Raw genomic sequence first — 14549 nt, 5'->3', positions numbered from 1 at the left:
CTTGCCTTACAAATAAATAAATAAAAGTTTTAAAAAATAAAAGTATGAATTTAACAGTTTCTAGAAAAATAACATGAAGAATATGTTTTAAATATTATGATGAAACAAATTCATTTAGCATCCTCATTATATTAATATGTACATTTTCAAAAAATTACAGGTATCTTAATATTTTTAATATTTAATTCATGGAGGGGCAATTACTTAAAGCTTAAGTCTTAAACTATATATTCCATTACAAAGAAAAATTAAAGAATTTGCATGAAGGTTTAAAATTTTTTTTAAGGTTTACTTATTTATTTGAAAGGCAGAGTTGGGGAGGGAGGAAACAGAGAGAGAAAGAGAGAGAGAGATGTTCCATCCGCTGGTTCATGCCCCAAATTACCACAATGGCCAGAATTGGGTCAGGCTGGAGCAGGAGCCTGAACTCCATCCAGGTCTCCCACATGGGTAGTGGGGCCCAAGCATCTGGGCCATCCTCTGCTTCTTTCCCAGGCACATTAGCAAGAAGCTGGATTGGAAGTAGGGCAGCTGGGACTGGAACTGGTGCCTATATGGGATGCTGGGCATTGCAGGAGGTTACCCATTACACCGCAGTATCTGCCTCAAGTTTATAAATTCTTAAGAGACATAGTTCTTTATACAGGTTACTACACTATGCTGAAGAACTAAGAGTAAACATATGTTCTCCTTTGTTATCTTTTTTTTTGCATAAATTTATTCCCACCATTGTGAATTTATAAACCCAAAATCCAGGTATGGGCAGAACCCACAGTGGCGTCTCTATAGGGACTCCAAGGGAAAAGAACCCATTACAGGTGGTGACAGGTATAGAACAGCGCTAGATCTGCTGAACACACAGCAAGGGAACAGGAGGTAGACAGGTCAGGTAGGGACTGACCACTGCCACTACTTTGTTATCTTGAAGTCTCCTAATTCTTGCAGAAGAAACATTAAATTTGCTGGGGGCACTGCACTGTTTCTATATACAATTTACATTTTTTAATTTAAAAACCAATATAAAGTTGGTATCAAGAGAAAAATATAATCTTACAATGCTACATGTCGTAATGATGTATTACTTCAGCTACACATGGTATGTAACAGCTACGATTCAGGGAATACCTAATTCTAAGGCACTTAAAATTCTGAGTCACTCACTAAATCTCTAACTTAAATAACTTGTATGATATGTAGAAAAACTTGTATTTACTAGATTAAGTTCAATGAATGAATCCATCTAAATGTGTCACAAGTATCAGAAATCAATAGAGCAGGCCAGCATTGTGGCTCACTAAGCTAATCCTCCGCCTGCAGCGCCAGCCCTCCTGGTTCTAGTCCTGGTTGGGGCACCGGTTCTGTCCTGGTTGCTCCTCTTCCAGTCCAGCTCTCTGCTGCGGCCCGGGAAGGCAGTGGAGGATGGCCCAAGTGCTTGGGCCCTGCACCCGCATGGGAGACCAGGAGGAAGCACCTGGCTCCTGGCTTTGGATTGGCGCAGCGCGATGGCCTGGCAGCCATTTTGGGGGTGAACCAACGGGAAGGAAGACCTTTCTCTCTGTCTCTCTCTCCCCACTGTCTAACTCTGCCTGTCCAGAAAAAAAAAAAAAAAAAAAAAAAAGAAAAGAAAATCAACACAACAGAGGTTTAGACAACTGGAGTTAAAGGAGACAACATGTAAAATTTAAAACTAAGCCTTGAATCAAAATGTAATTCAAGAGAATGCTTATACTAAAACCTGTGCACAACCTGCCATGAAGATCTACTATGTAGCAGTATCTTTTTCTTTCTTTATAATAAATTTCCTCACCTAGAGTAGCTAACTCTAATGTGCAGTTCTGCAAAGTATCACTGGTTTGGTTCACAACAAGAACATCCAGGACAATATCATACTGGTTGACATGAACATAAGCTTCTGCATATACAGGATCTGAGAAACCTGTCAACTGTGTGACCTGCAATAAAAAAATAAAGGTATAATCAAAGGAATGACAATTTAACCAAACACATCCTCACCAAATGATTACGTCTGGTAAATAATTAATAGCAGTGCTCAGATTAGAAAAGTCATTTTGAAACAGGCATGATAAAACTGTTCTATAATGTAGAAATGAAAATTTAAAGTAGGACATTAGATATAACAGGTCCTAGGTTTAAAAAACAGTATTCATACAATATAGAATTTTATTTTTTAATTTTATTTATTATTTTTATTTTTTGACAGGCAGAGTTAGACAGTGAGAGAAAGAGATAGAGAGAGAATTATAGACAGTGAGAGAGAGACAGAGAGAAAGGTCTTCCTTCCGTTGGTTCACTCCCTTTAATGGCTGCTACGGCCGGCGGGCTGCGCCGATCTGAAGCCGGGAGCTAGGTGCTTCTGCTGGTCTCCCACGTGGGTGCAGGGCCCAACCACTTGGGCCATCCTCCACTGCCCTCCTGGGCCACAGCAGAGAGCTGGACTGGAAGAGGAACAACCAGGACAGAAGCCGACGCCCCGACCGGGACTAGAACCCGGTGTGCCGGCTCCACAGGTGGAGGATTAGCCTAGTCAGCCATGGCACCGGCCACAATATAGAATTTAATTTAAAAATGATATTCAGGGGCCGGCACTGTGGCACAGATTAATTCTCTGCCTGCAGTACCAGCATCCCATATGGATGCTGGTTCTAGTCCCAGCTGCTCTTCTTCCAATCCAGCTCTCTGCTACGGCCTGGGAAAGCAGTAGATGGCCCAAGTGCTTGGGTCCCTGCACCTGTGTGAGAGACCCAAAAGAAGCTCCTGGCTCCTGGCTTTGGATTGGCCCTGCTCCAGCCGTTGCAGCCATTTGGGGAGTGAAACAGCAGATGAAAGAGACTTTTTTCTCTGCCTCTCCCTCTCAATGTCTGTAACTCTACCTATCAAATAAATAAAATCTTTTTAAAAAAATGATATTCAGGCAGCTTTTGGCTTTTAAGTTGATTAACTTAGTATAAGGTATATGTGCTGTTTTTAAGCTGAGTAGTTCAGTGGTAGGCAGACATTAAACATGTTTAGTAAACACATTTAAACATTGTTCCAACTTAGGAACTGAATACATTTGTACATATTTTTAGTTAAATCCCTAGTCACTCTCTGAAACTCAGGAATCAAAATTAAAATAATATGGTAGTCTTTGCTATCCAAGCTCAGGAAACAAACAGATCATATAGCAAGAAATGCTTTTATGACGCCACGAAGACCGAATGCTTCCTACCCTCCTCCAAATTAAAAAACACTCAAGTACAGCACTTTAAAAATGTAATATTGTCACAGGTAACAAAACAAATAACCACCAGATTAAATGGACAACATCAAAATTAAAATATTTTGTGCATCAAAGGATTTTTTTTTTTTTTTTTTTTTGACAGGCAGAGTGGACAGTGAGAGAGAGAGACAGAGAGAGAAAGGTCTTCCTTTGCCGTTGGTTCACCCTCCAATGGCCGCCGCTGCAGCCGGCGCACCGCGCTGATCCGATGGCAGGAGCCAGGATCCAGGTGCTTTTCCTGGTCTCCCATGGGGTGCAGGGCCCAAGCACCTGGGCCATCCTCCACTGCACTCCCTGGCCATAGCAGAGAGCTGGCCTGGAAGAGGGACAACCGGGACAGAATCCGGCGCCCCAACCGGGACTAGAACCCGGTGTGCCGGCGCCGCAAGGTGGAGGATTAGCCTATTGAGCCACGGCGCCGGCTTGCATCAAAGGATTTTAACAAATGAAAATCCACAGAATGGGAGAAAATATTTGTAAATCATGTATTTAATAAAGAACACAGGCAGATAACCAAAAGCACATAAAAAGTCTCTAACACTAATAATTAGAGAAATGCAAATCAAAATCATTATAATATTTCATACTCAAGGGTAGTTGCTGTAAAAAAAATAGAAAATAATAATTGTTAAAAGATGTAGAGAAATTAGAACCCTTGAACAGTGCTAGTGAGAATGTAACACAGTGCAACTACCTTGAAAAACAATAAGGTAGTTCCACAAAAAACTTAAAAGTATAATTGCCATAAGATCTACCAATTCTACTTCTGGATATATATATATATACATATATATATATACACATACACACACATACTCAAAATAACCAAAAGCAAGGACTCCCAGGAGATATTTGTACATCTATGGTCACAGCATTACTTATAATAGCTGAAATATGGAAGCAACCCACACGTCCAGGAATAAATGGATAAACATAATGTGGGATATACTTACAATGGAATATTATTCAGCTTTAAAAAGGAAGGCAATTCTAATATAAGCTACAATATAGATAAACCCTGACAACATTATGCTAAATGAAACAAAGCCAACCACAAAAGGACAAACATTGATGCTACTTATGTAAGATGTTCAGAGTAGTCAAAATCACTGAGACAGGATAGAATTAAAAGGGAGAGAATGATCCTGCGGGGGAAGCAGGACACACAGCAGACTCATAGAATGGCAAATGCCCAAAACAGCACTCCTGCCTCAGAATCAACCCTTGGGACATTTGGATCTGGCTAAAAGGTCCATGAGAGTCTCACAGGCATGGGAAGCCATGACACAGTGGCAAAAAATGATCTAAATGAAAGATCCTGGTGAACAAGACCCCAGCAGAAGGAACAGGCCATCAAGGAGGGAGGTGCCTTTCTCTGAAGGGAGGAAGGATCCCCCACTGTGATATGGCCTTGACTAAACAAGTTCAGAGCTGGTGAACTCAAGGGGCTTCCATAGCTGAGACAGCTCATAGCAAGAGTTTCGGGTGATTGCTGATGTCATTAATAAGAGTGCCAATTGTTAAATCAACAACGGGAGTCACTGAGTACAGGCTCCCCATGTAGGATCTCTGTCCTTAATGTGTTTTACTATGAAACTTAAAAACAACACTACTAGTCGAACAATGCCCTATACCTTGTGCGGTTGTGTGAGCGCAGCCTGTTGAAATCCTTGCTTAGTGTATACTAAGTTGATCTTCTGTATATGAAAGTAATTGAAAATGAAACTCGATGAAGGGCAGGATGGGAGAGGGAGTGGGAGATGGGAGGGCCGCGGGAGGGAGCGAGGTTGCAGTGGGGAGCCACAACAATACAAAAGTTGCTCTTTGTAAATTCACATTTATTAAATGAAAAAAAAAAAAAAACATGAATTTTTCTGCATGACTTATTGATAACATTTTTTTTTAAATTTTTTGACAGGCAGAGTGGACAGTGAGAGAGAGACAGAGAGAAAGGTCTTCCTTTTTGCTGTTGGTTCGTTCACCCTCCAATGGCCGCCATGGCCGGCACGCTGCGGCCGGTGCACCGCGCTGATCCGATGGCAGGAGCCAGGTACTTATCCTGGTCTCCCATGGGGTGCAGGGCCCAAGCACTTGGGCCATCCTCCACTGCACTCCCTGGCAGCTGAGTAAGATACTCCAGTGATCATCTCTCCACAGAGGTACCTGTTTGAACAGCCATTCATGCACAGCAGAGAGCTGGCCTGGAAGAGGGGCAACTGGGACAGAATCCGGCGCCCTGACCGGGACTAGAACCCTGTGTGCCGGCGCCGCAAGGCAGAGGATTAGCCTAGTGAGTCGCGGTGCCGGCCACTGATAACATTTTAATTGGTAGTTCTATCTGTCACTTCACAGTTGAGAAAATATAGAATTTGTAGATTAATATTTTCTTAGCATTATTGGATCCTAAAATGTTGAAATTTTCAAAATGTCTTCTTACTATTTGTAAATGACATTCACTCTGTTTACTGGCTAAAATGTTGTCTATATTCATATCTTTTTTTTTTTTTTTGACAGGCAGAGTGGACAGTGGGAGAGAGAGACAGAGAGAAAGGTCTTCCTTTTGCTGTTGGTTCACCCTCCAATGGCTGCCGCAGCCGGCACACCGCACTGATCCGATGGCAGGAGCCAGGTGCTTATCCTGGTCTCCCATGGGGTGCAGGGCCCAAACACTTGGGCCATCCTCCACTGCACTCCCTGGCCACAGCAGAGAGCTGGCCTGGAAGAGGGGCAACCGGGACAGAATCCAGCACCCTGACCGGGACTAGAACCTGGTGTGCCGGCGCTGCAAGGTGGAGGATTAGCCTAGTGAGCCGCGGCGCCGGCCTATGTTCATATCTTACTAACCTGATTTTTCCAATAAAATTATATATATATTTAATTTTCAAAAAAAAAATCACCTAGACAGGAAGCAGAATGGTAACTGTCAAGTGATGGGGGAAGTAGGAATCAGTTGTTACTGTCTAATGGATATTGAGTTTCAGTTTTACAAGATGAAAACAGTGTTGAAATGGTTGTACAATAATGTGAATTCAATGAATGCCAAAATCCACACATTAATAATCCATTAAAATGGTAAATTTTGTTATCTAATTTCTACAATTCAAAAATTAATATATGTAAGATTGTTTATATCAATTCCTAATTTTAAGGAAGAAAACATGTTTTAGTAGTTGTAATTGTTCTACTGACTTTATTCTGAACAACAAAATCAAACTGAGACTATTCACTCATTTAAAGGAGAAGCAGTTAAACTATGCATTGAGTCCTAAATTTATGTTTAAAAGAGTCGAATTGACTTCCTAAGAAAATCTTGTAAAGAACTCAATATATTAAGAAAATAACAGTGGAGCTGCTCTATTTAAAGCAGAAGGGGACAGGAGAAGCTCAGGTCAACAAAGAAGCCAGAACCCTGTCCGTTGATTTTCCCTTGATTAGCTTATGATTCACACAACACAACTAGTTCAAGTTATAATATTATCTAATGGGCTTATAGTACTGTAATAAATATTTCATCAACTTCTGAGTTTCAATTGATATTTAATGGCCCTATCAATTATAGAGACTTGACAAAAACTGATGCTGTATATAAACTAGCTCATTTTTCTTTTAGAAAACAGCAGGACCAGCAACTTCCTGATTACTACTTTCTTAAGTAGTCAATTTAATTAATTTACAGTGTATATGGTATTCTGTTACCTTGTTAAGCTTAGATGCTAGGGGATCTGCTGCCTCTTTCCTCTGTGTGTTACCCATTGCTGCCAGCAGACTCAGCTGGAACTGATCTTCCTTGCAGTTCATTTCATTTTTTGCAGTTAGTTGCATGAAGGAAATGGGGTCATCAGGCTGTACTGTCACATTCCTCTTTTCAGATTCTTTCTGTGTTGGGAATACAACATTTACTAAACCTTTAATAGTGACAACCCTCACATATGAGGACTAAAAAATGAACAAAATTTTAAAAACTGAACCATAAAGCTTTTTTTATGGCTTTACCATATACATCTTACCTTTTGGGATAACTTCTCTTCTTCAAGTTTAGCAGATAACATATGAGAAAGGGACTGTCTGCATTCCTTATTGAAAATGTCATTCATTAAAGGTGAACATTCAGATAAAACCTTGAGGCACAGGGAAATTCGGTCTACATCATCATCAGTAATTGGCTTCTTAGGGAGAGAGGATTTTCCCAAATGAAGGATTGTAGCCATGAGCAACATAGCCTCCGCAACAAAAGACTAGAAAATGAGAAAAATGGTTATTGTGTCATGATTCTCCAACTGCAATAATGTCACTTTATTATAACTCACAACTCAAGAACTAAAATTAACTTTTCATTTCAACTGAACAAGACAGCAAATCCTTTAGATGTTATCTTCATAGTTACCTTTTTTGTACTATTCTCCTTCCTTTTTATTCTAACTACCACTTTCTAAGGCTTCAATTAACCCTCAACTGAAAGAGCAATTGCTTTCTACTGGTTTTCCCTTGCTCTAGTTTTTCCCTCTAACTACCCCACATGATGATGCCATCTTTTTTATCTTATACATAGAAAAAAAAAATGATACATTTCACCAATTTTTTTTTTTTTTTTTTTTTTTGACAGGCAGAGTGGACAATGAGAGAAACAGACAGAGAGAAAGGTCTTCCTTTGCCGTTGGTTCACCCTCCAATGGCCGCTGCGGCCGGCACACCGTGCTGATCCGACGGCCGGAGCCAGGTACTTATCCTGGTCTCCCATGGGGTGCAGGGCCCAAGCACTTGGGCCATCCTCCACTGCACTCCCTGGCCACAGCAGAGAGCTGGCCTGGAAGAGGGGCAACCGGGACAGAATCCGGCGCCCCAACCGGGACTAGAACCCGGTGTGCCAGCGCCGCAAGGTGGAGGATTAGCCTAGTGAGCCGCAGCGCCGGCCACATTTCACCAATTGTTAACATTTTGCCACATTTGCTCTTTAATGCCCTATTCACTTATTAAATTTTTTGCTAAATATATGAAAATAATATTCTTCATCTGGCCCAGTCCTGGTAGTTGGAGCCACTTGGGAGAGAACCAGCAAACACAAGAGCTCTTTCTCTGTCTCTCCCTAACTCTGCTTAAAAAAAAAAATGAGAAGCTTGTGGAAAATGGAATAAAATAATTTTAAAATCCATGCAAATTTTTCATAATACATATTTTCCACAAACTTTTTGAAGTACCCTCATGTAATATTGTAAATGAGTACACAGAATGGTCAGAAGGCATCATGAATGTATGAACTGTAGACAGGAATAATTTAAAAGATACTTTTGGATAAAACAATGAATGAGTGGATGAAGACGTTAGAGAGAAAGGCATTTCCTTCACTGGTCCCTGATTAATCCCAGCAAATAGAACTGATTTCATAAGCCCTTACTTTTCCTTCCACGGACTATCATATGATATTATTATTATGTAACTTTGTAAATTTTATGGTTAACATATATTACTGTGTCCACCTCCCCTATTAAACTATGCACTCTTTCATAATATGAACTATATCATTAACTTATGGACCTCTCACTGTCTAGAGTACAACAATGGGTGCTTGATATTCAGTTGCTGGGTAAATGCACGATAAATGAACTTACATTTTGCTTTTTCTTCTCTTGAACCAAAGCTACATAGCGCAAGGCAATCTTGGTCAGAGTTGTGGCAAGGGAGGCAGCAACAAAAAAATCTCCATCCAAAAGGAATCCTCTTAGGGGAGGTCTGTAAAGAGATACAAAAAACAAAAACAAAACAAAACCCACCAAACTTTGAAGCACCATGCAGCTTCTGTAAAAATTATTCAAGTAAGCCAGTCTCATCACCCTTCAGTGAGAAGGACCTCAATTAGCTCCTTCTATAAGAGCGCTCAGAGGCCGGCGCCACGGCTCACTAGGCTAATCCTCCGCCTAGCGGCGCCGGCACACCGGGTTCTAGTCCCGGTTGGGGCGCCGGATTCTGTCCCGGTTGCCCCTCTTCCAGGCCAACTCTCTGCTGTGGCCAGGGAGTGCAGTGGAGGATGGCCCAGGTGCTTGGGCCCTGCACCCCATGGGAGACCAGGAGAAGCACCTGGCTCCTGCCATCGGATCAGCGCGATGCGCCGGCCGCAACACGCCAGCTGCGGCGGCCATTGGAGGGTGAACCAACGGCAAAGGAAGACCTTTCTCTCTGTCTCTCTCTCTCACTGTCCACTCTGCCTGTCAAAAAATTAAAAAAAAGAAAAGAAAAAAAAAAAGGTTAAAAAAAAAAAAAGAAGAAAAAGAGTGCTCAGAAAGAAAAAAAAAATACATGACTTTAGTAGATACTGGAGGCAGCAGCAGGTGATTGCTCAAGTAACTGGGTCCCTGCCAAATATGTGGAAGACCTGGGCCAGCGCCGCGGCTCACTAGGCTAATCCTCTGCCTTGCAGCGCTGGCACACCAGGTTCTAGTCCCGGTCGGGGCGCCGGATTCTGTCCCGGTTGCCCCTCTTCCAGGCCAGCTCTCTGCTGTGGCCAGGGAGTGCAGTGGAGGATGGCCCAAGTGTTTGGGCCCTGCACCCCATGGGAGACCAGGATAAGTACCTGGCTCCTGCCATTGGATCAGCGCAGTGCGCCGGCCGCAGCGTGCTGGCCGTGGCGGCCATTGGAGGGTGAACCAACAGCAAAAGGAAGACCTTTCTCTCTGTCTCTCTCTCACTGTCCACTCTGCCTGACTCTGCCTGTCAAAACACACACACACACACACACACACACAAATATGTGGAAGACCTGGATTGAGTTCTGGTTTCCAGCTTCTGCTTGGTTCAGCCCCAGCTATTGTAAGCATTTGGAGAACGAAGAGCAGAGAGATGCTCTTTCTTTTCTCAACTAAGTAAGTAAGGGACCAATATTGTAGCGTAGCAGGTTAAGCTGTTGCCTGCATCCCATATGAGCACCAGTTTGTGTCCTGGCTGCCCTTCTGCTGATCCAGTTCTCTGTTAACATGGCTAGGAAAGCAGCAGAAGATGGCTTGAGTGCTTGGGCCTTCATCACCCACATGCGAGACCCAGATGAAACTCTTGGCTCCTGGCTTTCGCCTGGTTGGGCCAGGTCATTGCAGCCATTTGGGGAGTGAACCAGTAGATGAAAGACTTCTCTTGGAGCAGGCACTCTGGTGTAGTGGGTACCTGCAGCACCAGATCCCATGTGGGCACTGGTTAGAGCCCTAGTTGCTCTACAGCCAATCCAGCTCCCTGCTGCTGAGTTTGGGAAAGCAGCAGCAGATGGCCCAAATCCTTGGGCCCCTGCACCTACTTGGGAGACCTCAAGGAAGCGCCTGGCTCCTGGCTTCAACCTGGCTCAGCCCCAGCCATTATGGTCATTTGGGAGTGAACTTGCAGGTGGAAGACCTCTCTGTCTCTGCCTCTCCCTCTCTGTAACTCTGACTTTCTTTTTTTTTTTTTTTTTTTTTTGACAGGCAGAGTGGACAGTGAGAGAGAGAGACAGAGAGAAAGGTCTTCCTTTGCCGTTGGTTCACCCTCCAATGGCTGCCGCGGCCGGCGCGCTGCGGCCGGCGCACCGCGCTGATCCGATGGCAGGAGCCAGGAGCCAGGTGCTTTTCCTGGTCTCCCATGGGGTGCAGGGCCCAAGCACCTGGGCCATCCTCCACTGCACTCCCTGGCCACAGCAGAGGGCTGGCCTGGAAGAGGGGCAACCGGGACAGAATCCGGCGCCCCGACCGGGACTAGAACCCGGTGTGCCGGCGCCGCTAGGCGGAGGATTAGCCTAGTGAGCCGCGGCGCCGGCTGTAACTCTGACTTTCAAATAAAATAAATAAATCTTTAAAAAAAAAAAAAAAAAAGGAGTTCTCTGTCTCTCCCCTCTCTATAACTCTTTCAAATAAAATAAATAAATCTCCCCCCCCACCAAAGAAACCTTTTATTTAAGGAAGTATAAATTTCATAAGTACAACTTTAGGAATATAGTGATTCTTCCCACCAAACCCGCCCTTTTACCCCCATTCCCACTCCACCTCCTCCTCGTTTTCCCAGTCCCATTCTCCATTAGGATTCATTTTCAATTAACTTTATACACAGAAGGCCAACTCTATACTAAGTAAAGATTTCAACAATTTGCACACACACACACACAAACACAAACTGTTTGAGAACAAATTTTACAGTTAATTCTCATAATACAACTCATTGGAGACAGAGGTCCTACATGGGGAGTTAGTGCACAGTGACTCCTGTTAATTTAACAACTAACACTCTTATTTTATTTATGATGTCAGTGATCACTCGAGGCTCTTGACATGAGTTGCCTAGGCTATGGAAGCCTTTTGAATCCACAATCTCTGTCAATATTTAGACAAGGGCATAAACAAAGTGGAAGCTCTCTCCTCCCTTCAGAGATTAAACAACAACAAAAAAGGATTTCTCTGTCTCTCCATTACTCAGCCTTTCAAATAAATAAAATTTTAAATAAATAAATTTTTAAAAGGGGTGGGTATTTGGTCTAGTAGTTAAAACACCAAAATCCCATATCAGAGCGTTTGAGTCCTGGCTCCGTTCTCCATTCCAACTTCCTAGTACTGTAGATCCTGGGAGGTAGCAGGTGATGGCTGAAGCATCTGAGTCCTGGCCACCCAAACTAGAGACCTAGATTTAGCTGGCTTTAGTCTGGCTCAGCCCCAGCCTTGTGGGTACTTAGGGAGTGAAGCACTAGGTTGGAGCTCTTTTTTGGCTTATAAAATAAAAAATTAAAAAAAAAATTAAAGATAAAAGTAAAAAATATCACCTTTATTAAAATATAAATAAAACTTATCTTCCAATGATGCAAGAGCCAAAATTAAGCTAAAGAGCTACATTCAAATCCTGGTATATTTGTTTGTTTATTGGGTAAATTACAAATGTCTCTAAGTCTCAAATTCCTCTTCTGGAAAATAGAGGTAATATACCTTATCTCAAAGAACTGTTGCTTTCTTTACCATAAAAATGGGGAGCAAAATAAAGGAGAAAATATCAAACTTTTACTCCATTAATTAGAACTAGAAAAAACTTTCTAGGTACTAAATAGCAACAAAACTCAAATGTCATCAAAGCGATCTCATGGCATTTCATGTGAGCAAAATAATTTTATGTCAACAGAAAACAATTATTTCAATGAAAACAGTTGGAAGGAACAAACCATTAACATAATTCCTAGGAAAAATACTTAAACATCTTCCTTTCAAATACCTTAAATGGCAAAGATTTTCATTTTGATCACAAAAGCAAAGTAATGCATGAAAAAAAATGTAACTGCTTTTTATATAAGAGTAATAATAAAAGCACAGCTGGTAGTTCATAAGTGTTGTGAATTACCTGTCTTCCTCTTTCTTGGCAGGTCTAGAACTGCTAAGAGCACTCTGAGTTGCATAGGTACCCATTTCAGTAACCAGTTTCTGAACTGGCCCCACAGTTACTTCTTCTTCAGGTTTTAATTCACCAGCCTCTTTCTTTATTTCTGACTCTACAATTGGGATCTAAAAGTCAATTGAAAATATAAATTTAGTAATAATATTAAAAGCAAGCAAAATTACATATATATATTTTACCATTTCTATAAAGAAGGTACTTTCTCAATGGGATTTTTGGAACCTGGAGCTCTGCTTCCAATTTCCTTTACTTCCTAGGACAATGTTTTGGAAGCAACAGAGACTAAGAACAGAGTTTGATGTTCCTAGGTTGGAATTCTCACTCTGTCACTTACTAGTTGTATAGTTCTGGGTAAGTCAATTCAATCACTTCGACTCTCAATTTCTTACCCTGATAAATGAAAATCTCACTTCTTTTCACACAAATTACTTAACAGAAAAATACATATGACAGTGTCAAATGCAAAGCAGATGGCTCACTAAACCTATTCCTCTTCTCTTCCTGTTCTCTTGAAATATTAAACAAAACAGCACGCATCCTTTTAAAGTGAAATAAATCTTAACTTGTATAGAACTTCACCAACTACGTTTTCTTTTTTATATTTGTAAATGTTTATTTCTTTATTTTTATTTCTTTTGAAGACAGACAGAGACACACACACATAGAGAGAGTGAGAGAGTGGGTGAGAGAGAGAGTGTGAGATAAAGAGCTCACTGGTTCACTCCTCAAATGCTCACAAAAGTCAGGGCTGGGCCAGGCTAAAACCAGGAATCTGGAACTCCATCTGAGTCTCCCACGTGGGTGGCAGGGACCCAAGTAATTCAGTCATCATTTGTTGCCTCCCAGGATACAATGGCAGAAAGCTGGATTAAAAGTGGAGGTGCTGGGTCTCAAACTGGCACTCTGATATAAGGGATTACCAAGTAGTGGCTTAACCTGCTGTGCCACAATGCCCACCCCAAGAACGCCTTTTAAATTAATGACTACTATGTATTCTTTGTTACCAGTCTATTAAGGAACTCTAAAACTTTAATCATTATCTATGTGAATCCCTTTATTTATAGATGAAAAAAGTGATGACTGGGGCAGGTGTCTGTCCTAGCAATTAAGCCATCCCTATCCCACACTGTGCTTCCAGGGTTCATCACCCAGCTTGGGATCCTGATCCCAGGCTTCTTGTTAATGACACTTGGAGCCAGCAGTGATGGATCAAGCATTTAGTTTCCAGTTACCCTTATGGAAGACGGGGATCAACGTTCCAGCTTCAGCCTGGCTCAGCCCTGGCGGCTGCAGGCACTGAGAGAGTGAACCAGTGGATGGGAACTCTCTCTCTTTTATCTTCTCTCTGCCTCTTAAATAAACAAATAATTTAAAAAATTTAAAACAAAACAAAACTATGCCTAGTTCAGTTAAAAAAAATTAATTTGTTGCTGGTGCTGTGGCATAGTAGGTTAAGCTTCTGCCTGTGGTGCTGGCATCCCATATGAGCGCTAATTCGTGTCCTGGCTATTCCACTTCTGATCTGGCTCTCTGCTAATGGCCTGGAAAAGCAGCAGAGGACAGACCAAGTGCTTGGGCCTCTGTACCTGAAGAAGCTCCTGGTTACAGGTTACAGGCTTCAGATCGGCCCAGCTCCAGCTGCTGTGGCCATTTGGGGAGTGAACCAGTGGATGGAAGACCGTTCTGTTTCCTCCCTCCCCTACTCTGTGACGCTATCTCTGAAATAAATAAATCTTTTTATAAAAGAAACTTAAATTCAAGGTCTCAGAACTAATTATTGGCAGAACCAAGACTAGAACTCATGTTTCCTACATGCAGTACGCTGTTCTTTCTATTCTATCATGGGTCATTTGGTATACCACTAATAGCAGTAAAGCTACTAGTTTCA

General features: G+C 42.1%; 1 protein-coding gene across 2 annotated transcripts in view; it reads right to left on the bottom strand.

Annotated features, from left to right (window-relative positions):
• COPB1 (coat protein complex I subunit beta 1) overlaps positions 1-14549 on the bottom strand; it is a 49762-nt gene that overhangs the window by 7144 nt on the left and 28069 nt on the right. For both annotated transcript variants that reach the window (XM_002708825.6, XM_008266482.5), the window contains exons 13-17: positions 12608-12768; positions 8887-9007; positions 7288-7515; positions 6977-7156; positions 1808-1952 (exon numbers count right to left, since the gene is read on the bottom strand). In XM_002708825.6, coding sequence (XP_002708871.1) covers positions 1808-1952; positions 6977-7156; positions 7288-7515; positions 8887-9007; positions 12608-12768 — 835 coding nt within the window. The remainder of the gene's footprint in view (positions 1-1807; positions 1953-6976; positions 7157-7287; positions 7516-8886; positions 9008-12607; positions 12769-14549) is intronic.

Source organism: Oryctolagus cuniculus, chromosome 1 (genome assembly GCF_051225735.1).
Source record: "Oryctolagus cuniculus isolate XC-2025 breed Fujian yellow rabbit chromosome 1, ASM5122573v1, whole genome shotgun sequence".
NCBI lineage: Eukaryota > Metazoa > Chordata > Mammalia > Lagomorpha > Leporidae > Oryctolagus > Oryctolagus cuniculus.
This window is presented reverse-complemented; position numbering and strand designations above follow the sequence as displayed.